Source organism: Salvelinus sp. IW2-2015, linkage group LG13 (assembly GCF_002910315.2).
Source record: "Salvelinus sp. IW2-2015 linkage group LG13, ASM291031v2, whole genome shotgun sequence".
Classification (NCBI taxonomy): domain Eukaryota; kingdom Metazoa; phylum Chordata; class Actinopteri; order Salmoniformes; family Salmonidae; genus Salvelinus; species Salvelinus sp. IW2-2015.
The window spans coordinates 8783236-8809295 of NC_036853.1; the positions used below are offsets into that span (position 1 = coordinate 8783236).

General features: G+C 43.3%; 1 protein-coding gene across 3 annotated transcripts in view; it reads right to left on the minus strand.

Moving 5' to 3' along the window:
- The window catches only part of LOC111972073 (SRSF protein kinase 2-like), a 91168-nt gene that overhangs the window by 53561 nt on the left and 11547 nt on the right, over window positions 1-26060 (minus strand). The window contains exon 1 of one of the 3 annotated variants that reach the window (XM_023998914.2): window positions 3829-4459. The exons of the other annotated variants lie outside the window; for them this stretch is intronic. Within the exon in view, the coding sequence (XP_023854682.1) occupies window positions 3829-3866 (38 nt within the window). The 5' untranslated portion in view covers window positions 3867-4459. Of the gene's footprint in view, window positions 1-3828; window positions 4460-26060 lie in introns of those variants that run through there. 3 annotated transcript variants of the gene reach the window in all.

Genomic DNA, 26060 nt, shown 5'->3' on the forward strand with positions numbered 1-26060 from the left:
CTTTCTCTCTGTCTCCTTCTCTCTCTCTCCTTCTCTCCGTCTCCTTAGCTTTCTCTCTGTCTCCGTCTCTCCGTCTCCTTCTCTCCGTCTCCTTCTCTCCGTCTCCTTCTCTCCGTCTCCTTCTCTCCGTCTCCTTCTCTGTCTCTTTAGCTTTCTCTCACTCTCTGTCTCCTCTGTCTCTTTAGCTTTCTCTCTCTCTGTCTCTTTAGCTTTCTCTCTCTGTCTCCGTTTCTCTTGCCACTTTCTCTCAAACTAAGCACTGCAGTCCAGACACAAACACCCGACCCCATCCATGTAGAACATCATGCCACCGACACCCCAGCTCAGCTGTCGACTAATAAAACAGTACATTACATTTACATTCTGTTATAGAACAAAGACTGCAACCAAACAACAAACACATACTGAAACCCTCAGATGTCAAAACGCACACCCCTCCCAAACCTCCCCCAATCCCTCCCTTCCCAGCTGCATACATCCCTGCCATGGCTCGAGGTACAGTCCTTAGTAGTTCTCCCTAACCACAGATCTAGGGTCAGATTACCTGGTCACAATAATCATCAACCATTAGGGATGAAAGAAAGATATCTGATCAAGAACCAGTTTTACCTCCTTTCCCCTGCCATGCCTCTAGTACCATCTTACACAACAGCCGTCGTCAAAATCTGCCTGCCTGCTGCTTTAAAAAAAAGTGTCAGAGGCAGAGCATCATTACGCTCACAGCTCTCCTCCTACCCCACTTCTTCCATCCCTCCCTCTATCCTTCCCCTCTAGCTATCCCCCATCCTAATTCACACAGAAGTAGATAGGCTGCTCCCGCTGCTAGCGTCTCAGCTAGTCAGCTCAACTGACTGATGGCTATCACAGTTTAGCTCAATCTAACTCAGCAGTGTGTGTGTGTGTGTGTGTGTGTGTGTGTGTGTGTGTGTGTGTGTGTGTGTGTGTGTTCCTCTGGCCCAGATGGTACTTTAAAAATAAAGCAATGATACCCCAAACACAGGCCCAATATAGTGATTTGGCACAGATATCCAGATAAAGCTCTCAGATGAGATGAAATAAAATATAATGATGAATAGGCCTATTGCTGATACACTTCAAATAATCTGCCCTCTTACACAAATACATTAGCCCATATAAACCTGCTCACATGTTAGCATTAATACACTTGTATACCGTCTGTTGGCATAGATACTCATATTGCATTGTATATCACTGATAATGCATTAGGCATAATATAAGCCGGCTTTGTTATGACATTAACATACACATTCTGGATGCCTTCTTATACTGCAACAAGAGCCCATAGTTCTTCTTCGAAATTCGACGTATTATGGATGAATGTCTATTTTTGACGCATTAATTCCTCATGGTATCAGAGTTAGTTCTGCACTGTTACAGGGTTTAAAAAACAGAAACAACTCATGATGTTAACAGTTTCGGCATTAATTCCAAGTGGTTATGGTTAGGGCTATGGTTTGGGGAAGGCTCTGCAAACCCACCGACCTCATACCATAATGGATACAGAAGGCATTCTGCGGCAATACGCCATCTCATCTGGTGTGCTCTTAGTGGGACTATCATTTGTTTTTCAACAGGACAATGACCCAACACACCTCCAGGCTGTGTAAGGGCAAGTTGACCAAGAAGGAGAGTGATGGAGTGCTGCATCAGATGACCTGGCCTCCACAATCACCCAACCTCAACACAATTGAGATGGTTTAGGGTAAGTAGGAGAGCAGAGTGAAGGAAAAGCATCCAACAAGAGCTCAGCATATGTGGGAACACCTTCACGACTGTTGGAAAATCATTCCAGGTGTAGCTGGTCTAGAGAATGCCAAACGTGTGCAAAGCTGTCATCAAGGCAAAGGGTGGCTACTTTGAAGAATATAAAATATATAAAATATAAATTCTTTGCAACTCTGCCTAGAAGGCCAGCGTCCCGGAGTCRCCTCTTCCCTGTTGACGTTGAGACTGGTGTTTTGCGGGTACTATTTAATGAAGCTGCCAGTTGAGGACTTGAGGCATCTGTTTCTCAAACTAGACACTCTAATGTACTTGTCCTCTTGCTCAGTTGTGCACCGGGGCCTCCCACTMCTCTTTCTATTCTGGTTAGAGACAGTTTGCGCTGTTCTGTGGGAGTAGTACACAGCATTGAACGAGATCTTCAGTTTCTTGGCAATTTCTCGCATGGAATCGCCGTCATTTCTCAGAACAAGAATAGACTGACGAGTTTCAGAAGAAAGTTCTTTGTTTCTAGCCATTTTGAGCCTGTAATCGAACCCACAAATGCTGATGCTCCAGACACTCAACTAGTCTAAAGAAGGCCAGTTTTATTGCTTCTTTAAATCAGCACAACAGTTTTCAACTGTGCTAACATAATTGCAAAAGGGTTTTATAATGATCAATTACCCTTTTAAAATGAGACAGAACGCGTCTCCTTCCTGAGCGACTGCGTGGTCCCATGGTGTTTATACTTGCGTACTATTGTTTGTACAGATGAAGGTGGTACCTTCAGGCTTTTGGAAATTGCTCCCAAGGATGAACCAGACTTGTGGAGGTCTACTATTTTTTGTCTGAAGTCTTGGCTGATTTCCTCTGGTTTTCCCAATATGTCAAGTAAAGAGGCACTGAGTTTGAAGGTAGGCCTTGAACTACATTCACAGGTACACCTCCACTTGACTCAAATGTTCTCATTTAGCCTAACAGAAGCTTCTAAATCCATAACATCATTTTCTGGAATTTTCCAAGCTGTTTCAAAGCACAGTCAACTTAGTGTATGTAAACTTCTGACCCACTGGAATTGTGATACAGTGAATTATAAGTGAAATAATCTGTCTGTAAACAATTGTTGGAAATATTACTTGTGTCATGCACAAAGTAGATGTCCTAACCGACTTGCCAAAACCATTGTTTGTTAACAAGAAATTTGTGGAGTGATTGAAAAACAAGTTTAATGACTCCAACCTAAGTGTATGTAACCTTCCGACTTCAACTGTACATATACACACATACACACACACGCACACACACACGCACGCACACGCATGCACGCGCACACACACACACACACACACACACACATTTACATTCCAGAATCTGACATTGCTTGTTCTGATATTTCTTAATTTACATTTGTTTAATTTGTGTGTATTGTAAGGTATTGTAAGGTATTACTGCACTGTTGGTGTTAGAGACATAAGCATTTCGCTGCACCTGGAATAACATCTGCAAAATATGTGTACGCGAACAACAACATTTTATTCAATTTTTGGGGGGATGGTTGTATGAGGTCTGATGTTCGGTTGTTGTCTTTCATGTGTTTTGAGATGTGCTGCTGGTGATGTGTTTGTCATTTGAAGTGTGATTGTTTTGTCCTGCTGAGATATGCTAGTGGCTGTGCTAATGTTGACATGTTGACAGATATGCTGTGTGAGTCCCTCATAGCCTTAGCAGGAGCAGCATCATCATCATACAGACAGACACACAGACAGACAGAGATGGTTTGATCAGGTGTTGTTGTTTTTCCACTGCCTGTATGAAAAGCTACATCAGCATGCAACAATTGACCACTGCGCCTTTTTCCTCACCGTGTCAGCACACTGCACCCTCTACAAACAATAGCAGACGACAACCGGCTAGAGATGGACAGAGATAAGGATAGACGGAGAGACAGATGGATAGAGAGAGAAAGAAGGAGGGTGGGTGGGGAGGGAGGGAAGGATATGGGGGAATTCTGTAGCAGAAGACAGAATGACAGTCAGCCAGACAAAATGCATGGCATAGAGATAGACGGACGGAGAGACAGGGGGGCAGGGGAGGACATGTTACCTTTCGGGGGACGAGGATTTCTCTGAGTTCATGGACATGAGCGGTGCCTGTTAGCCGCTCGCTCGCCGAGGGACGACAGAGAGACGGCAAGGAACAGGCTCTCTTTTCTCTGCTTCTCTCTCTCTCTCCCTTCGTTCTGTGCCGTGTGTCTGTGTAAGGGGGAGGGGGGGCTGCCTCCCCTCCTCCTCCTCTCTTTCTCCTTCTAGCTCTCCTCCTCTTGCTCAGAGGAGAAGAAAGGATGGAGGACAACGCTCCAAGAGTAGTAAGGGGGAAAAAGCAGCTGTGGGCTGGCTGAGCAGAAATCTTCCTGCGTGTGAAGCGAGACAAGCAATGTCAGACGCCTTTCCTCAGACCCAGCTTCCTCCCTTCCTTTACCTCCTTCACCCTCTATTTCACTTTCGCTTTTTCAGAGTAGTTTTTTGACTCTCTTTCCTCCTGTTCTCTGTCCTCCTTGGTTGGTTCTTAAATGGTGATGAAATGAACACACAAGCTCCCACAGTCTCAATCCGCTTTGTCTGTCCTCCTCTTCCTTTTCACTCTCTCTCCCTTTCTCTCTCTCTCTCTCTCTCTTTCCAAAACAGCAGCAGTGCAGTAGCTGGCTCTAGCAGGCCTTCTGCAGCTCTGCACAACAACAGAGCCCAGAGCGAACTGGAACAAACCACTGCCTGACAGAGAGAGGGGGGTGGGAGGGCTGGGACCAATGGGAAACCAAACCACTTCTCCTTGAGGTCTCTCCTACCCCTCTCCCTGCGTGGTCCGGACCTCCCTCCTTCCCTCCATCCCCTTTGCCTTATTACGACATCCTGTATCTCGGGGCAACGCCACACAGATCTGACTCCCCCTCTATCTGCCATCCTCCTCTTCTCCCCCCTCCTCYTTTCTCTCGTTGTCTCTCAATCCATTTTCCGATGTCTTTTCTGCCTCTATGGTTGTAATGTGTATGGTTGTAATTATCTTTTCTCTCTACATTCCCTCTCTCTCCCAGCAGACGGGTATATTTCTGCATGAGAGAACAGCACATAGAGAGGTAGCCAGAGGGTGTCATGACGGGGGTCTCTCTCTACTGCCCTCCCCCGTCGCTCTACTGCCCTCCCCCGTCGCTCTATCTGCCTCCCCGTCCGCTCTACTGCCTCCCCGTCGCTTACTGCCCTCCCCCGTCGCTCTACTGCCTCCCCCGCTCGCTCTACTGCCCTCCCCGTCGCTCTACTGTCCTCCCCGTGCTCTCTCGCTCTCTCATGCGCCGAATATAACAGATGTAGACCTTACCGTGAAATGCTAACTTAGAGCCTTTAACCAACAATTCAGTTTTAATAAAATAAGAGTTAAGTAAAAAAGGTAACACAAATAAATAACAATAACGAGGCTACATACAGGGGGTACCGGTACTGAGTCAATGTGGGGGCGTACAGGTTAGTCGAGGTAATTGGGTAATATGTACACTACATGTAGGTAGGGGTAAAATTACTTGCACAGATAATAAACAGCAAGTAGCAGCAGTGTAAGAAAAGGGGGTCTATGCAAATAGTCCAGGTAGCTGTGTGTGTGTGTGTGTGTGTGTGTGTGTGTGTGTGTGTGTGTGTGTGTGTGTGTGTGTGTGTGTGTGTGTGTGTGTGTGTGTGTGTGTGTGGTGTGTGTGTGTGGGTATTCTGAGGTTACGGTTACTGACTAGCCACCCTCCGTTTGCACACAATGGAATTGCATGAGCAGGTAAGAGTCTGTACTGTCTGTACAAACACATACCCACGGCACACACAAACTCACACACGCTGCTGTATGCATTCCATGCCGAATGTATTCAAGCTTTACAAAAACATTTGGGTCAGGCAAAACCATTCCGTATGTACTTTAAAGTTCACGAAACATAGGCTACAGAGAAAGTAAAAGGCTTTCCAGTAGATATTAGCCCTGGGTGAAACCGATGATGAAACAACCCTGGATTGCTAATGCTATGCATTGGCCAATGAGAGGCTTTGAAGCCACTGGTCAGCCATATTGGCACTCCCCAGAAGAAGCAGTCCTCCATAGGAATGAATGGAATTCTACAGTATTTCAATTAAATTCTTCAAGGACAAAATTACATGTATTTAAGTATTTTTTGTTGTTGTAGTGGAGACAGTAACATCAGAACTTTAAAAAATATATACTCTTTTAAATATTTTTTGCTAACGTAATATACTTTTTTATTTTCCCAAGTGGTGAAGGTGTCTGTAATAGAATAAACGTGGCAAAAACAAATATAGATATTAATAAATGCATTTCTATAGTTTCCCAAATCATTTTTACAACGGTGGGAGATTGCCAAGATGGAGGCTTGGGGCTTCAACACAGCGCCCCCTGTCAGTCATCTAGTATATTTACACATCTTTGGGTGAAACAGGGTATAGTTCTAGCATTAGCACATGAACAAAAGCTCTGTATGAATGAGACTAGTGTTGTGTGGTGGTATGATAATTTACATGGGGAAATCCACATGCAATCCATATCTGAGGACATGCATATCTGCCTCTAAGAGTGTGAGATTTAACATGCTCAGATAAGAATCGGAAACACACACACACACACACACACACACATCTATAGTGCCACTCACAGCATATAACACATGTATAACACAACACACTGAAAAAGGATTACAATTAAGCAAACATGAGTGACCCATTCAATTGTCCTCATTCTCTGTGGCTGTGGGCCAACAGGGAGGTAAACACTACTCTAAGTCACTATGCAGCCTCATAGCTGATCATCTCATTGCATTACTAATAGAGCCTAGGACCCCCCTCCACTACACACAGCTGATGGCACATATTTCCATAAAGGAGGAAAAGAACAGACTAAAGACCTGTCACCCATTTTAAAGAGTGACTGCCCTTAAACAACGAATCCCTTTGACAACGGCCTATGTGGCATCAATAGGAGTGAGAAACATTTATTCTAGTGTGAAAATTACTCTAACGAGTAAATGAAGGTTGGGTTTGGAGTAAATTAAGATTGGGTTTGGAGTAAATGTGAAGGTTGGGTTTGAATTACATTTATGTCAACAAGTCATCCCCCCTTTTGCCAAGCTCCACGTGCAAATCGCCCCTCCGTCTACTTCGCTTCCCTTCATTGAATGGACCTCTGTTGTTTCATCGCCCCCAACCAACGCATTCAAAGGATCACGGCTGTTTGAAACTGAAAAAACCCATGCAATGTACTCTTCCAGCWAGGGTTGAATATTTTGAATGTTGGCTTCCAGCAGGATGCACAGCCAACAACTATGGTTTGCATGCCATGCTGAAGGACCTCCATCATACAGAGCAGGTGGTTGGAGGGCATTGGTCCCCAGTGGTGGTGAGTATACCGGATACTAGACCATAGATCAGGGTTCCCCAACTGGTGGCCTGTGGATTTATTTGGCCCCCCAAGTTTTTAGAGCAAAGAAAAAACAATTATATACTGACCAAAAATATAAACACAACATGAAACAATTACCACAATTTTACAGWTCATATAAGGAAATCAGTCAATTGAAATAAATTAAATAGGCCTTAATCCATGGATTTCACATGACTGGGCAGGGGCGCAGCCATGGGTGGGCCTGGGATAGCAGGCCCACCCCACCCACTTGGTAGCCAGGCCCAGCCAATCAGAATGAGTTTTTTCAACAAGAGGGCTTTATTACAGACAAGAATAGTCCTCAGTTTCATCAGCTGTCCGGGTGGCTGGTCTCAGACGATCCCGCAGGAGGCCCTGGGCTGGCGCGGTTACACGTGGTCTGCGGTTGTGAGGCCGGTTGGACAGATTATTTCACTTATAATTCACTGTATCACAATTCCAGTGGGTCAGAAGTTTAAATACACTAAGTTGACAGTGCATTTAACTTCTTATGGCTGGGTGGCAGTATTGAGTAGCTTGGATGAAAAGGTGCCCAGAGTAAACTGCCTGCTACTCAGGCTCAGAGCCTAAGATATGCATAATATTAGTAGATTTTGATAGAAAACACTCTGAAGTTTCTAAAACTGTTAGAATGATGTCTGTGAGTATAACAGAACTCATATGGMAGGCAAAAACCTGAGAAAAAATCCAACCAGGAAGTGGGAAATCTGAGATTTGTAAGTTTGCCTATCCAATATACAGTGGGATATTGGTCATATTGCACTTCCTAAGGCTCCTAGATGTCAACAGTCTTTAGAACCTTGTTTGATGCTTCTACTGTGAAGAATGAGGGAAGGAGAGCTCTTTGAGTCAGGTGTCTGGCATGAGCTGAACATGCGCGCTCACGTGAGAGCGACCTGCTTTCCATTGCATTTCTGAAGACAAAGGAATTCTCCGGTTGACATTATTTAAGATTTATGTTAAAAACATCCTAAAGATTGATTCTATACATTGTTTGACATGTTTCTACGAACTGTAATGGAATTGTTTGACTTTTYGTCTGACCTGAGCGTCATGAATTTGGATTACTGGACTGAACGCGCAAACAAAATGAAGGTATTTGGACATAAATGATGGACTATATCGAACAAAACAAACATTTATTGTGGAACTGGGATTCCTGGGAGTGCATTCTGATGAAGATCATCAAAGGTAAGTGAATATTTACAATGCTATTTCTGACTTCTGTTGACTCCAAAACATGGCAGATATCTTTATTGGTTATTTGGGCTCTTAGCGCTGTACTCAGATGGTGTGCACACATGGTGTGCTTTTTCCGTAAAGTTTTTTTGAAATCTGACACAGCGGTTGCATTAAGGAGAAGTTTATCTAAAGTTCCATGTTTAATACTTGTATCTTTTATCAATGTTTATTATGAGTATTTCTGTAAATTGATGTGGCTTTCTGCAAAATCACCGGATGTTTTGGAGGCAAAACATTACTGAACATAACGCGCCAATGTAAACTAAGATTTTTGGATATAAATATGAACTTTATCAAACAATACATACATGTATTGTGTAACATGAACTTCTATGAGTGTCATCAGATGAAGATCATCAACGATTAGTCAATCATTTTATCTCTATTTCTGCTTTTTGTGACTCCCCTCTTTGGCTGGAAAAATGGCTGGGTTTTTCTGTGACTAGGTGCAGACCTAACATAATCGTTTGGTGTGCTTTCGTCGTAAAGTATTTTTGAAATCGGACACTGTCGTGGGATTAACAACAAGTTTATCTTTAAAATTGTGTAAAATACTTCCATGTCTGAGGAATCTTAATTATGAGATTTGTTGTTTTGAATTTGGCGCCCTGCACTTTCACTGGCTGTTGTCATATCGATCCCGTTAACGGGATCTCAGCCGTAAGAAGTTTTAAACAGCTTGGAAAATTCCACAAAATGATGTCATGGCTTTAGAAGCTTCTGATATGATAATTGACATCATTAGAGTCAATCGGAGGTGTACCTGTGGATGTATTTCAAGGCCTATCTTCAAACTTAGTGCCTCTTTGCTTGACATATTGGGAAAACCAGAAGAAATCAGCCAAGACATCAGAAAAAAATTGTAGACCTCCACAAGTCTGGTTCATCCTTGGGAGCAATTTCCAAAAGCCTGAAGGTACCACCTTCATCTGTACAAACAATAGCACGCAAGTATAAACACCATGGGACCACACAGCCGTCATGCCACTCAGGAAGGAGACGCGTTCTATCTCCTAGAGATGAACGTACTTCGGTGCGAAAAGTGCAAATCAATCCCAGAACAACAGCAATGGACCATGTGAAGATGCTGGAGGAAACAGGTACAAAAGTATCTATATCCACAGTAAAACGAGTCCTGTATTGACATAACCTGAAAACCTGCTCAGCAAGGAAGAAGCCACTGCTCCAAAACCGCCATAAAAAAGCCAGACTACGGTTTGCAACTGCACATGGGGACAAAGATCATATTTTTTTGAGAAATGTCCTCTGATGAATGGTCTGATGAAACAAAAATAGAACTGTTTGGCCATAATGACCATCGTTATGTTTGGAGGAAACAGGGGGAGGCTTGCAAGTCGAAGAACACCATCCCAACCGTGAAGCACGGGGGTGACATCATGTTGTGGGGGTGCTTTGCTGCAGGAGGGACTGGTGCACTTCACAAAATAGATGGCATCATGAGGAAAGAAAATTATGTGGATAAATTGAAGTAACATCTCAGGACATCAGTCAGGAAGTTAAAGCTTGTTCGCAAATGGGTCTTCCAAATGGACAATGACACCAAGCATACTTCCAAAGTTGTGGCAAAATGGCTTAAGGACAACAAAGTCAAGGTATTGGAGTGGCCATCACAAACCTGACTCAGTTTCACCAGCTCTGTCAGGAGGAATGGGCCAAAATTCATCCAACTTATTGTGGGAAGCTTGTGGAAGGCTACCCGAAACGTTTGACCCAAGTTAAACAATTTGTAGGCAATGATAGCAAATACTAATTAAGTGTGTCAACTTCTGACCTACTGGKAATGTGATGAAAGAAATAAAGCTTAAATAAATCATACTCTCTACTATTATTCTGACATTTCACATTCTTAAAATAAAGTGGTGATCCTAACTGACCTATCACAGGGAATTTTTCCTTGGATTAAATGTCAGGAATTGTGGAAAAATTTTGTTTAAATGTATTTGGCTAAGATGTATGTAAATTTCCAACTTCAACTGTATATATATTTTCATTGTTGGACATAATGACTGTAAAAACACCAGTAAATCCACTCCAAGTGATTTAAATGTTTCAATTCTGTAGGCTCCTCAGAGGAAGAAGGGGAGGACCATCCTCCTCAGTGAATTTCATACAAATTATAAATGTTATCCTTTTTAGATAAAACCATACTAAATATATTCAAGTCACTAAATATTTGATTAAAACACACTGTTATGCAATGAAGGTCTACAGTAGCCTCAACAGCACTCTGTAGGGTTGCACCATGCTGTAGCCGGAGGACAGCTAGCTTCCGTCCTCCTCTTGGTACATTGACTTCAATACAAAACCTATGAGGCTTTTGGTTCTCATCCCCATCCTGAGACTTACACAGTAACTATGACAACTTCTGGTGGACATCCTCCAACCTATCAGAGCTCTTGCACCCAATCAAAGGATCAGAGAATGCTAGCACTGCAGTGCATAACACGTGGTGAGTAGTTGACTCAAAAGAGAGAGAAAGACAATAGTTGAAGAATTTTCACAAATTAATTTCTTAAAAAATGAAGGAGAAGCAAGAGAGAGATTGCCAAAAAATGTTCACTTACTTAGCTACCAAATGCAGCTGGCTAGTTTAGTTACTCAAACACCCAGCTCAAACAGAGCGATGCTATGTTAGCTAGCTGGCTATGACTATCCGACACAACACTGTAACTCTTCCAAGTCAAGGTAGGCTTTTGGTTTTATTAATTTATTGCCACTGGGGCCCGCTGGTGTAACTGCTTACTAACTATTAACTGTAATCTTACTGCATGATTGTAGCGGGTTTACTAACACATTAGTTCTATTATCTATGTTGACTAGGATGTTACTTTAGCTAATATGGGGACAACGATGTAGGCTGTGTGTAGCGATTATGACATTTATTTTACATTTTATTTCACCTTTATCTAACCTGGTTTGGCTTAGAAAGGTTTTTTCGCCTGGTCACAGACAGCTGATGTGTTGTTCATTGAAGTCCACAAACGAAGGGAAAAGCTGAGAAGAGGAGAGTGCATAGCGGTGAGATGGAATACAACATGGCTGCTATGAAAGTGTACTGTGTTTATGAGTGATCAGGGGTATATTCATTCCACCAATTCTGCCGAAAAATGTTTCTTACACGGAAGCAAACAAAACAGTGATAAAAATACCCAAATTTGTCCAATAGAAACTCTCTTGAAACTGTGGACTAATGTTCACACCCTATATAAGCTAGATGCAGGCAAGAGCGTACAAGGGGTCACTGTCTGTCCATGTGTTACTGTCTATCATCTCAATTCTTCTCTCAACCTGTGTGCACCTACATTGTAAACTTTCATTTATAGGCTAGGTTGTAGCAACCTCATGATGGGTATAGGGAAAATTTGAGTTTCATGTAGTAGTCTAAACCTATTGACGTTACATTGAACTGGGTGAATGGAAAATGAATGACAGTCATCCAACATGCTGTAATAAAAATAAGGCCATGGTCATGAAGAAAAACTAAATCGCCCTCCCTCATCATAAGCGGCTGACTCCCACGCATAATAGAGAGACATGTGCTTGTATACAAATGTAAGCAAGGTTTAAATTATGTTTTAGTCAAATATTATATCTGTTTGGGCTCCTTGCGGTCAATTTGCAGTCTACAAATGATTTGTAATTATGTTCCATCCCCCCCGACCATCCGTGGCTGAATCTAGTTGATGATCCCTGCCATTGACTGCTGGTTATGTATCTGTATATGTAGCTATATTTTGATAATTATTATCACTATCATCGGTAGCATAGCTGTTGTTAGCTAGCTAGCTACATACCTACCTAGCTACCTACTTACCTAGCAATACAACTCGGATTTGACTTGGAAACACGATAACATTTCAAAAGATGGCAAATTATACGTAGGAAAACTTTTGGCATGATTGTGATGTAGCCAGATTGACTTTAGATGCAGTATAATTTTATCCAGCTAACTAAGATTGAGGGGACCACCGTATTTTAGCTCGCKAACATTAACATTGCTAGCTATTTTTGACCAACTTTGCTAGCTTGCAACAGTAATGGCAACCTTGCCATCTCTCTAAAGTAAACTGGACAATATCATAATGGCCAAGTTTTTCCTACTAATTATTTGCCTACTTTAGCAACGTCATCGTATTTCCCCTCTAAATTAGGGGAATTTACATGAAACAGTCACATTAGCCTCCGAGGTGCAACCCATGTCTGGGGCACAAATAAATATTGGATGCAGCTATGGTGGTACTAGCTAACTCATGTCTGACTACAAAAGTGTACTAACTAGCAGAAACAACCTAAAAAAAAAACATGGCCATAGCAAAACATGTCACAGTTGGTTGCATAGTGTAACGGTGTCACCGGCCGGAATCTAATCTAATCTGGAGCCAGTCAGTCTACATCTGTAAAGCATATAATTTGCTTCCATACAAGATTACGTTATTTCTCAAGCTGTTTATAATTGAGGGATGATGACACTCATTGACCCTGTTTTTCTGTTAAACAAAGTGCACAGTTGGGTACCAGACTGATCCCTTGGTCATGAAGGGATGCTGGGACCTACCAGAAGGAGCAAAGGTGGGTATCATAACATGTCCAGCAATGTGATTGCAATGGTTTAGCGACCTCCAAAAATAATTTAATTCACTTGCTATTTTCACAGCTTGTCAGGCAATACCTCAGAATAAAAGTGTACCCTTGTGACAGGTCCTCCATTGTTGGCCGAGTCTTCCTTACTGCACTGATGACACAGACAGCTTCATCAACAACTACAGGTAATGTGTGTAATGTGAAGAGTGAAAAGTTGTATTAAAAAAATACCCAGCTTGATAAAATAGTGGACTAATTCCCCAGCCAAGCAGATACAGCTAGTAGTCATTTTGATTGGGTAGTGTATTAGCGAAAAGCGTTGTCCTTTCTTTAGAACAAAATGCAATTATATCACCGTCACAGCCCCTCCCAACATCACCTCATAAGATTGCCTGCTGCAGTTGTTTGAGAGATGTCCAGTTTGCAGCTGAACATGCAGAATAGAGAAGACCAGCAAGGGGGCCCTCATCATTATCATGCAGACATGCCCTCGCTGTGAGCATTCCTATGAATGTTGGAAAGCCACATGTGGGAAAGTATCCGGACAGAAACGTTCACTTGTCAGCGGCAAGAGCTTTCACAGGCTCATAATCTGTACAAATGCAGAAGGTAACCATCTTCATTGATACATTTGATAACCCAATTGTGAAACATAATTTATGTAAACTGACATTATTTGTTGCTTATTTTTTACTTCTTAGATGCATATACTGTCTAGGGCATAACCTAGCCTGGTGGAACCAGCCTGATCGCTGTGTTCACCATTGTATGTCACTTCACATTTGATGATATCTGAAGTGAAATAGAAAGGTGAAAGCAGTGATCAGGTTGGTTCCACCAGGCTAATCATAACCACCATTTATAATGTAATCAGTGCTGTCTGTCTGTCTGTCTGTCTGTCTGTCTGTCTGTCTGTCTGTCTGTCTGTCTGTCTGTCTGTCTGTCTTTGACTGTATCCTTTGATGAGGGGCCAGGAGCTGTTTCTATGCTGCTATACTTTGATGGGGTCTTGGCATAGGCCTCACCACAGTCTCACCTCTTGCCTGCTCACCAACGTTGTGTAGAGGTGGAGAACAACAATTAGATACATTTAGTCTGACTTGGTCAAACTTCAGCATAGTATACAAGTGGGGCAAAAAAGTATTTAGTCAGCCACCAATTGTGCAAGTTCTCCCCACTTAAAAAGATGAGAAGAGCCTGTAATTTTCATCATAGGAGACACCTTCAACTATGACAGACAAAATGAGGGGAAAAATCCAAAAATCACATTGTAGAATTTTTTATGAATTTATTTGCAAATTATGGTGGAACATAAGTATTTGGTCACCTACAAACACAGCAAGATTTCGCGCTCTCACAGACCTGTAACTTCTTCTTAAGAGGCTCCTCTGTCCTCTACTCGTTACCTGTATTAATGGCACCTGTTTGAACTTGTTATCAAGTATAAAAGACACCTGTCCACAACCTCAACAGTCACACCTCCAAAACTCCACTATGGCCAAGACCAAAGAGCTGTCAAAGGACATCAAAAACAAAATTGTAGACCTGCACCAGGCTGGGAAGACTGAATCTGCAATAGGTAAGCAGCTTGGTTTGAAGAATCAACTGTGGGAGCAATATTAGGAAATAGGAAGACATACAAAGACCACTGATAATCTCTCCCCACACGATCTGGGGCTCCACGCAAGAATCTCACCCCGTGGGGTCAAAATGATCACAAGAACGGTGAGCAAAATCCAGAACCACATGGGGGGACCTAGTGAATGAACCTGCAGAGAGCTGGGACCAAAGTAACAAAGCCTACCATCAGTAACACACTACGCCGCCAGGGACTCAATCCTGCAGTGCCAGACGTGTCCCCCTGCTTAAGCCAGTACATGTCCAGCGCCCGTCTGAAGTTTGCTAGAGAGCATTTGGATGATCAGAAGAAGATGGGAGAAATGTCATATGGTCAGATGAAACCAAAATAGAACTTTTTGGTAAAAACTCAACTCGTCGTGTTTGGAGGACAAAGAATGCTGAGTTGCATCCAAAGAACACCATACCTACTGTGAAGCATGGGGGTGGAAACCTCATGCTTTGGGGCTGATTTTCTGCAAAGGACCAGGACGACTGATCCGTGTAAAGGAAAGAATGAATGGGGCCATGTATCGTGAGATTTTGAGTGAAAACCTCCTTCCATCAGCAAGGGCATTGAAGATGAAACGTGGCTGGGTCTTTCAGCATGACATGAAATCCCAAACACACCGCCCGGCAACGAAGGAGTGGCTTCGCTAAGAAGCATTTCAAGGTCCTGGAGTGGCCTAGCCAGTCTCCAGATCTCAACCCCATAGAAAAATCTTTGGAGGGAGTTGAAAAGTCCGTGTCCCAGCAACAGCCCCAAAACATCCACTGCTCTAGAGGAGATCTGCATGGAAGAATGGGCCAAAATACCAGCAACAGTGTGTGAAAACCTTGTGAAGACTTACAGAAAACATTTGACCTCTGTCATTGCCAACAAAGGGTATATAACAAAGTATTGAGATAAACTTTTGTTATTGACCAAATACTTATTTTCCACCATAATTTGCAAATAAATTCATTACAAATCCTACAATGTGACTTTTTTGCCCCACTGTATGTGTGTGTGTCAGATATCACCTATCCCTAACTGCCATTGGTAATAGAACAGTGACTGTGTGTGTACAGTATGTGTTCACAGAAACATTGAGGCAGCACATGGAGACACACAAGCATTTCTCTACACCCGCAATAACATCTGCTAAACATGTGTATGTGACAAATAAAATTTGATGATGTGTTGAAGTCCAGACTGACACACAGGCTTGATACTGATGTCTCTAAATGGAGAGAGAACTGGCACTCGGAATAACATTTTTAATACGCAACTTTTACTTGTATTGTCTTTTTTAATGATTGAATTAAACGGTATCAGTCGATATGGAGGAAGAAACCCTGTATATTCTGTACCAGGATCAGGGAACTACTGTTGTATTCAGGACACTACACAGGAAGGTATGGTGTGTGGTCAAGCTCATCACTAAGCTCAGTGACGGGCCTACCCCAAGTGATGAAGGTAGGCAACAACATTTGCGCCACACTGATCCTCAACACGTGGGCCCCACAGGGGTGCGTGCTCAGCCCCCTCCTGTACTCCCTATTCACCCATGACTGCATGGCCATGCACGTCTCCAACTCAATCATCAAGTTTGCTGACGACACAACAGTGGTAGGCCTGATTATCAACAACGACGAGACAGCCTACAGGGAGGAGGTGGGCACACTGGCGGAGTGGTGCCAGGAAAATAACCTCTCTCTCAATGTCAACAAAATGAAGGAGCTGATCGTGGACTACAGGAGACAGCACACCCCCATCCACATCGAGCTTCAATTTCCTGCAGCGCCTCAGGTGGCTGAAGAAATCCAGCTTGGCCCCTAGGACCCTAACAAATGTCTACAGATGCACCCTTGAGAGCATCCTGTCAGGCTGTATTACCGCCTGGTACAACAATTGCAGGTCGCAACCGCAGGGTTCTCCAGAGTGTGGTGCGTTCAGCCCAATGCATCACCGGAGGCACACTGCCTGCCCTCCAGGACATCTACAGCACCCGATTTCACAGGAAGGCCAAAAAGATCATCAAGGACATCATCCACCCGAGCTACTGCCGGTTCACCCTGCTACCATCCAGAAGGCGGAGACAGTACAGGTGCATCAAAGCTGGAACCAAGAGACTGAGAAACAGCTTCTATATCCAGGTCATCAGACTGTTAAACAGTCACCACTACGGTTTCACCCACTTGATATGTATATACTGTATTCTAGTCATGGCTCATCCTATATAACTTTTTAATGATTTTTATGGATTTTCACAGGACCAATAAACTTTTGTTTGATTTTATGACCACTCTGACATGTTTGCCAAGGTATCCCCATTACCATCAGAACACTGCTTCTATGGTATCATGTAAAGGGTAATTTATTCTACATTGACATGTTACTACATTTGAAAATGATCAAAACACTTAGTTTAGAATATCTTGTTACTGTTACTCATTGTGTATTTAATTCTCCTGTTATTATTTTTCTAYTATTTCTTTMTCTCTGTATTGTTGGGAAGGGTCCATAAGTAAGAATTTCACTGTTAGTCTACACCTGTTGCAAGCTCATACACTCGCTCTCACACTCGCTCTCACACTCGCTCTCACACTCGCTCTCACACTCGCTCTCACACTCGCTCTCACACTCGCTCTCACAGGTCTAGGATGTCCTTTCTGCATGTTAGCCCATGTCTTTCAGAGGGATTGAAGCTCTAGGTGGAGCTGTGGCGAGAAAAAGGAGGATAGGAAAAAAAGAGGATGAGAGGTCCTGTCTCCTGGCTGTAAGAGAGAGAGAGTAGAGGGTCTCACTAGCAGTGATATTTTGGGAGCCAGTATTTTAGTGGCCTACTTCTCTCAATGCCTGGTGGTACTGAGGAAAGGAGAGAGAGCGACAGAGACAGAGAGACAGTGAGAGACAGTGTGAGACAGAGAGAGAGAAGGCAGATTATGACAGAGAGAGAGAGACAGAGAGAGCGACAGAGAGAGAGAGCGATAGAGAGAGCTAGGTAGAGACAGAGAGAGAGAAGGCAGATCATGGCAGAGAGAGAGAGACACAGAGAGAGACAGAGAGAGCGACAGAGAGAGAGAGCGATAGAGAGAGCTAGGTAGAGACAGAGAAGGCAGATCATGGCAGAGAGAGAGAGAGACACAGAGAGAGACAGAGAGAGCGACAGAGAGAGAGCGATAGAGAGAGCTAGGCAGAGACAGAGAGAGACAGAGAAGGCAGATAAGGACACATAGAGACAGAGAGAGACAGAGGGGGAGAAGGAGGGATGGAGAGGAAAAGGGTCCAAATCCCAAGTAGACACACAACCAAAGCCTGCCTGCTTGCAAGTACACACGCGCACACTACGCACTACATACACACGCACTACACACACACACACACACTACACACACACACACACCTCCAGTGTGTGTCTTTGTGTGTGTGTCCAACAACACACAAGAGGCTTTGTCCAACAACACACAAACAACAACAACTTGTCCTTTTAAAGAGAACTTGAGAAGATCTGGCTCCCTATAATTGACTTCATTCCCTAAGCCCTACAAGCCTATCTGTGATTGACCCTATGTGTCCTACTACTACCTGACGCCTGGTGTGGGTTAGCAGGAGTAGGCAGATTGATTGATAGACTGATGGCCCCAGGTCTGGCCTAGAGCGGGCCGAGTTCAGTCATCCTTACAGAACTCCATATAGACGTGCCTCCTTAGGATCCATGTACTTCTAACATACAATATGACATTATACACACAGGTCAAAACATGCCTTTCACATTTGCGCGCGCACATGCACACACCCACACACTTCCTGGTTGTTGAACACTGTTGAGTGCACCTTGTTTCCCCAGAGATAGGACAAGTAAGCAGCTGGCACTCTATCTGCTTACTGTGACTCATTACACTAGAGAACATACTGCGTACGCACAGACAGACAGCCAGCCAGCCAGCCAGCAGGTGGTGGGACGGGGGCAGTATGCAGCTTCATTAGATAATTAAGTGGTATGTGTTTAATTGATGGATGAAGACTGATGACCTTTGCCCTCTCCCACCCTTCACTCTGACCTCTTGTCAGGCAGCTGCAGCTTCATTAAACCACAGCCATTATATCTGGCACATTATTAGGGGCTCTGCTCAGGATTGTCTCGAACGGAGGGCTCTGCTCAGACACAAAATGGCTGAAACGCAATGCCATTAACACATGCACTTTCAGATATCCACTTCACCTTCACAGTTTCACCCATTGATATGTCACATGTAATGGCTTGATATAAGACACAGCAGCTATGACCTACTAAGATTTCACTAGGTATCATGGTTCTCGTGCACACTATGCACAACAACAACAACAACAACAGCAGCATTCAATTCATATGTTTGTTTTGGTCTACACAAAGCCTCTATTCACCAACAACAGCAGAACTGGATCAAACTGGATGGTGTCATAGAGCCCTCTGGTGTTCACTGAGAGAACTGCACTTTCCCTGCACCTCAAATTGAACACAATATTATTTTGACCAAATATAAACCATTGAAACAGCAAACCAAGGCATTAGGAAGAAATAAAACAGTCATGGGGTAGGGAAACAGACTAATTCTGACAACTCTGTTTAATACTTTCATAATGTATTAGTAAAGCATGATTAAACATCACTGCTAAAAGCTGCATGGTGCACAGTACACAACAATGAGAGATATGTGTTACAACTAACAGTAATACCTTGAGCTTAAGGAAGAATGCAAGCTTTCCATTTGTCATATTCATATAACCAGCTGTGACCAATGTACCTTTATTAAATACTAACACAATGAAATGATGCGAAACTGGCTTTCCAGAGGGTGGTGCGGTCAGCCCAACGCATCACTGGGGGCACACTGCCTGCCCTCCACCTACAGCACCCGGTGTCACAGGCATGGCAAAAAGATCATTAAGGACATCAACCACCTGAGCCACAGCCTTTTCACCTCACTATCATTTCAGAAAGTTAGGTCAGTACAGGTGCATCAAAGCTGRGACCGAGAGACTGAAAAACAGCTTCTATCTCAAGGCCATCAGACTGTTAAACAGCCATCACTAGCCGTCCTCCACCCAGTACCCTGCCCTGAACTTAGTCACTAGCTGGCTACCACAAGGTTACTTAACCATGCACCATGCCCTATGTACATAAACATGGAATCACTGGTCACTTTAATAATGGAACACTGGTCATTTGAATAATGTTTACATACCATTTTACTCATTTCATATGTATATACTGAATTCTATTGTGTTCTAGTCAATTCCACTCCGACATTGCTCGTCCTAATACTTATATATTTCTTAATTCCATTATTTTACTTTTAGATTTGTGTGTATTGTTAGATATTACTGCACTGTTGGAGCTTGGAACACAAGCATTTCGCTACACCCGAAAATAACATCTGCTAAATATGTGTAAGTGACCAATAAAAAACGTATTTGATTTGAGGTAAGAAAAGTGTGACAAAGAAATGTTCTGATAATCAATGAAAGCAAATGTATTATTCTTATTTGACTCAGATGTTACACTGGATAGCTAGTAACTGCTGTCTACAGTCTTCCCTGTCTCATCCTGGATGGAAGGGTGTTTGGGACAGCTCATCTCACCATGTGAGGGTGTGTGTGTGTGTGTGTGTGTGTGTGTGTGTATGTGTTCAGGCTCAGCCAGCACCCCTGATTGGATAGAGATTAGTGTGTTTACAATGGTATCTCAGGTGACAGGATAGAGAAAGTGTTTACAGTCTGAACTGTCTGTGTGGTTGTACACACACACACACACAGAGTCCCTTACCGGGGCAATTATGGTTAAGTGCCTTGCTCGAGGGCACACTCAGGGATTCAAACCAGCAACCTTTTGATTACTGGCCCAACACTCTAACCGCTAGGCTACCTGCCACCCCAGGCCACTCACACACCCACACATTTTAGCACATTGGCTGGGGCAGATAGATAACGAGACAAATAAATCTCCTCCCCCCGCCTGGTGAGGGTCCAATCTCACAGTAACGGTTAGAATTCCTGTCACTACAATTAGCCTAAGTAATATCAATACTAACTACACTGAACCAAAATATAAACGCAACATGTAAAGTGTTGTTCCCATGTTTCATGAGCTGAAATAACAAATTCCAGAAATATTCCATACGCASAAAAAACGTATTTCTCTCAAATTCTGTGCACAAATGTGTGTATATTCCTGTTAGTGAGCATTTCTCCTTTGCCAAGATAATCCATCCACCTGACAGGTGTGGCATATCAAGAAGATGATTAAACAGCTTGATCATTACACAGGTGCACCTTGTGCTGGGGACAATAAATGGCCACTTTTAAAATGTACAGATTGTGACACAACACAATGCCACAGACATCTCAAGTTTAAAGGGAGTGTGGAATTGGCACGCTGACTGCAGAAATATCTGTTGAATTGAATGTTAATTTCTCTACCATAAATTGCCTCCAACGAATGTCGTTTTAGAGAATAAAGCAGTACGTCCAACTGGCCTCACAACCACAAACCACTTGTAACCACGCAAGCCCAGGACCTCCACATCCGGCTTCTTCACATGTGGGATCGTCTGAGGGGAGGTGGGGGGGTGCTGAGGAGTATTTATGTCTGTAATAAAGCCCTTTTGTAGGGAAAAACKAATTCTGATTGGCTGGGCCTGGCTCCTCAGTGGGTTGGCCTGGCTGCCAAGTGGGTGGGCCTATGCCTAGCCAGGCCCACCCATGGCTGCAGCCCTGCCCAGTCAAGTGAAATCCATAGATTAGGGTGTAATGAATTTATTCAATGGACTGATTTCATTATATGAACTGTAACTCAGTAAAATCATTTAAATTGTTGCATGTTGCATTTATATTTGTGTACAGTATAATTGCTATATCATTGATAATACATAATGATTGTCTAATGTGATTATTGTGTGTCATTTCCTTATTTTTCTGGATTATATTTGTTTATTATTTACTTTTACTTTTTTATTACTAGGTATACTGCACTGTTGGAGCTAGAAACACAAGCTTTTCGCTGCACCTGCAATAACAACTGCAAATCTGTGTACGCAACCAATAAACTTTGATTTGATTTGACAAATAGAGGAGAGAGAGACACACCCACCAATTGTATTATTGGCAGGTAGGCTTAGAGCTGCTGGATAATCCTGAAATCAACAAGAACAGACACGTGCACGTGAACACACACACACACACACACTTTAGTGGATGGGAGAGTTTTACACTAACCCATTGACTAGGTCAGATACATACGGTCATATAGGCAAACACATAGCACAACACTGCCATCTCGATGCCTGGGCAGTTGGCAGACGCCTTGGTTGTGATCACACAATGTATGAGGCACAACATCTCTTGTTATTTCTCTCACACACAAGCCTTAGGCTTACTCTATTTGCAGCTCTTCTCAGAATATCAGAAACTCTCATGATCAGATATGGGGCCAGAGAGGAGGATGAATAGAAAAGATGGTCAACTACATGAACACAATAACACCTCTTTTCTCTCTCTCCGCTTCACCTTTAACCACCAGCAGAGGGCAGGAGAGAGCTGTTTCTTTGAGTCTTCACCATCACTGGCATCCTCTGTGAGTGAATGTGAACACAGATTTACATGCCCTAATGCCTCCATCTTCCCTCGATGGCCTGGCTGCCCGGCCCTGGCTGGACCTGGACTGCAGCTCAGATATGTTATGAGAAGCAAACTGATTGAATGTAGGTTAACCCTCCAGTACAACATCTTATTTACCCATGTATGATGAACCTTGCATCTCATCACTCCAGTAGTTTTACAGGACCAGAAGCCTGTCTGATCTTACTAAGCAGCAACTATCCTACATCAAAACATTTTTCAAAATCCACCACCAAATCCTGAGGAGAACATGGTGCCAGTGCCAGTCCTAATCATTAGGCCTTAATGTGGATTAAATGGATAGGCTAGCCGCTGGTTCTACCAAATATGGGTCATCCTTGTTTTGTGGATTTGGCAGTAATCTGTGGATCCTTATAATCAGCAACCAAAATGGGTTAGTCTACTTACCCACAGTTAACCATCATTAATACTGAGTATAAATATATATAAGCTGAAGAACCCCTGTTAAAATGCTCAAAATAAGCATGTCTAAATCAACTCAACTTCAAGCCCAGTGTAGACGAAGGGGATCCTCTTCTGGACTCTACACATGAATACCCATAGCCCTACCTAAAACACTCCTGGTGCTTATTCCACTGGTGGTGCACTTCCACAATCCACATTCAATTAGCCTCCATTCAATCAGTACTACTCCTTCACTGTGTCCTACCTGAGGAGAACCTTCAGGTAGAGCATATCACACACTGGGACCTTATCATCAATATGATGTTGCCTTATCAAACTCAAATAAACCATTCTCCCTGTGAGAGATATCTTAGCTATTCTGTCCACTGCATATACCAAAACAGAGGATTCCCCCATATTAGTAGATTGCTTTCATATAGCCTACCCAATCGTTATACAGTCATCAGTGTGAGCTAAATGGTAATAACAACTGATCTAGATATCATGACACAGCCTGCATTGGCCTATGGTTTAGCTGGTTTTATATTACAACTGTAATATTTGACAGAGGCACCTCAGAACGTCTTATTGTCTTGAAAGTGTCTGTTGACAACCAGAGTAGGCTGCTTAATATAATCTCATGTTACCATAACAAGCTCAGAAGTGAGTGGGTGTGTGAGGATTATGGGCTTGGCTTGAATTCAACACAAACAGCCTTTAGATGGCGCTGCAGTGGATAGCTATTTTATTTGTTTTTGGACATCAGAACAGCGATCACTAACCTTGATTTTGATAATACTTTAAATTTCAACGAGTTGGCAGCTCTGGACGTTCTGCTTACTCCGGGCCAGGCCCCAATCCCCAAGACTCAAAATTATAAGCGACGGCTCACAAGAGGCATATGAGCCAGCATCCTGACAAGACTACGTTGGCGAGCCAATAATCCGCCTCTACCCTCCGTTCTATTGACGAACGTACAGTCACTAGAGAACAAAYTGGACAAGCTCCGTTCGAGACAATCCTATCAACGGGACCTGAAGAACTGTAATATTCGATGTTTCTCGGAGTCGTGGCTGAACAAGGACATGGATAATACACATCTAGCTGGTTTTTCCATGCATCGTCTAAACCGGACAGCAGGACGGCAGCCTCGGTTAAGACGAAGCGGGGATTGAATGTGTTAAAAACAGCTGGTGCATGATCTCTAATGTTAAGGAAGTCTTGAGTTTTTGCTTGCTTAAATTAGAATACCTCATGATAAGCTGCAGACCATACTATTTACCAAGAGAGTTTTTATATATATATTTTTGTAGCTGTCTATTTACCACCACAAACCGATGCTGGCACTAAGACCACACTCCACGAGCTGTATAGGGCCATAAGCAAACAAGAAAATCCTCATCCTTCTTGTGGCCTGTGATTTTAACGCAAGGAAACTGAAATAGGTTTTACCAAATTTTTACCAGCATGTCACCTGTGCAACTATAGCCAACAAAACTCTGAGCTAAAGGCAAGAGCTGCTGCTATCAAGAGAAGGGTCACTAATATGGATGCTTATAAGAAATCCCGCTACAACCTCCAAAAACAGGCAAAGCGTCAATACAGGACTAAGATCGAATCCTACTACGTCGGCTCTGATGCTCGTTAGATGTGGCATGGCTTGCAAACTATCACGGATTAAAATGGAAATCCAGAAGCGAGCTGGCAAGTGATGCGAGCCTGCCAGACGAGCTAAATGCTTTATATTCTGGCTTCGAGACAAGCAACGCTGAACCATGCATGAGGGCACTAGCTGTTCCGGACGACTGTGTGAGTAAGACCTTTAAATTGGTTAACATTCACAAGGCCGCAGGGATAGACGGATTACCAGGACGCATACTCAGAGCATGCGCTGTCCAGCTGGCAAGTGTCTTCACTGACATTTTCAGCCTCTCTCTGACCCAGTCTGTAATACCTACATGCTTCAAACAGACCACCAAAGTCCCTGTGCCCAAGAACGCAGAGAAAACCAAGATCGCCCCGTAGCACTCACATCTGTAGCCATGAAATGCTTTGAAAGGCTGGTCATGGCTCAATCAACAACATCATCCCAGACACCCTGGATCCACTCCAATTCGCATACCGCACCAACAGATCCACAGATGACGCAATCTCTATTGCACTCCACACTGCCCTCTCCCACCTATGTGAGAATGCTGTTCATTGACTACAGCTCAGTGTTCAAAACCATAGTGCCCTCCAAGCTCATCACTAAGCTCAGGACCCTGGGACTGAACACTTCCCTCTGCAACTCGGTCCTGGACTTCCTGATAGGCCGCCCCCAGGTGATGTGGGTAGGCAACAAGACATYCTCCATGCTGACCCTCAACACGGGGGCCCCTCAGGGGTCCGTTCACCCATGATCAATAAGTTTGCTGACGATAAGACGGTGGTAGGCCTGATCACTGACGATGATGAGACAGCCTATAAGGAGGAGGTCAGTGACCTCGGAGTGTGGTGCTAGAACAACAACCTCTACCTCACTGTCAGTAAGACAAAGGAGCTGATTGTGGACTACAGGAAACGGAGGGACGAGCATGCCCCCATCCACATCGACGGGGCTGTAGTGGAGTGGGTCGAGAGCTTCAAGTTCCTTGGTGTCCACATCAATAAGGAATTATCATGGTCCACACTAGAGGTCGACAGATTAATTAGGGCCAATTTCAAGTTTTCATAACAATCGGTAATCTGCATTTTTGGATGCCTGCGTGGCAGGCTGACCACCTGTTACGCGAGTGCAGCAAGAAGCCAAGGTAAGTTGCTAGCTAGCATTAAACTTATCTTATAAAAAACAATCAATCTTAACATAATCACTAGTTAACTACACATGGTTGATGATATTACTAGTTTAACTAGTTTGTCCTGCGTTGCATATAATCAATGCGGTGCCTGTTAATTTATCATTGAATCACAGTCTACTTCGCCAAATGGGTGATGATTTAGCAAAAGCGCATTTGCGAAAAAAGCACTATCATTGCACCAATGTATCTAACTATAAACATCAATGCCTTTCTTAAAATCAACACACAAGTATTATTTTTTTTTTTTTTTAAACCTGCATATTTAGAAATTCATGTTAGCAGGCAATATTAACTAGGGAAATTGTGTCACTTCAGGGTATATGCAGCAGTTTGGGCCGCTTGGCTCGTTGCGAACTGTGTGAAGACCATTTCTTCCTAACAAAGACCGTAATTAATTTGCCAGAATTTTACATAATTATGACATAACATTGAAGGTTGTGCAATGTAACAGCAATATTTAGACTTAGGGTTGCCACCCATTTGATAAAATATGGAACGGTTCTGTATTT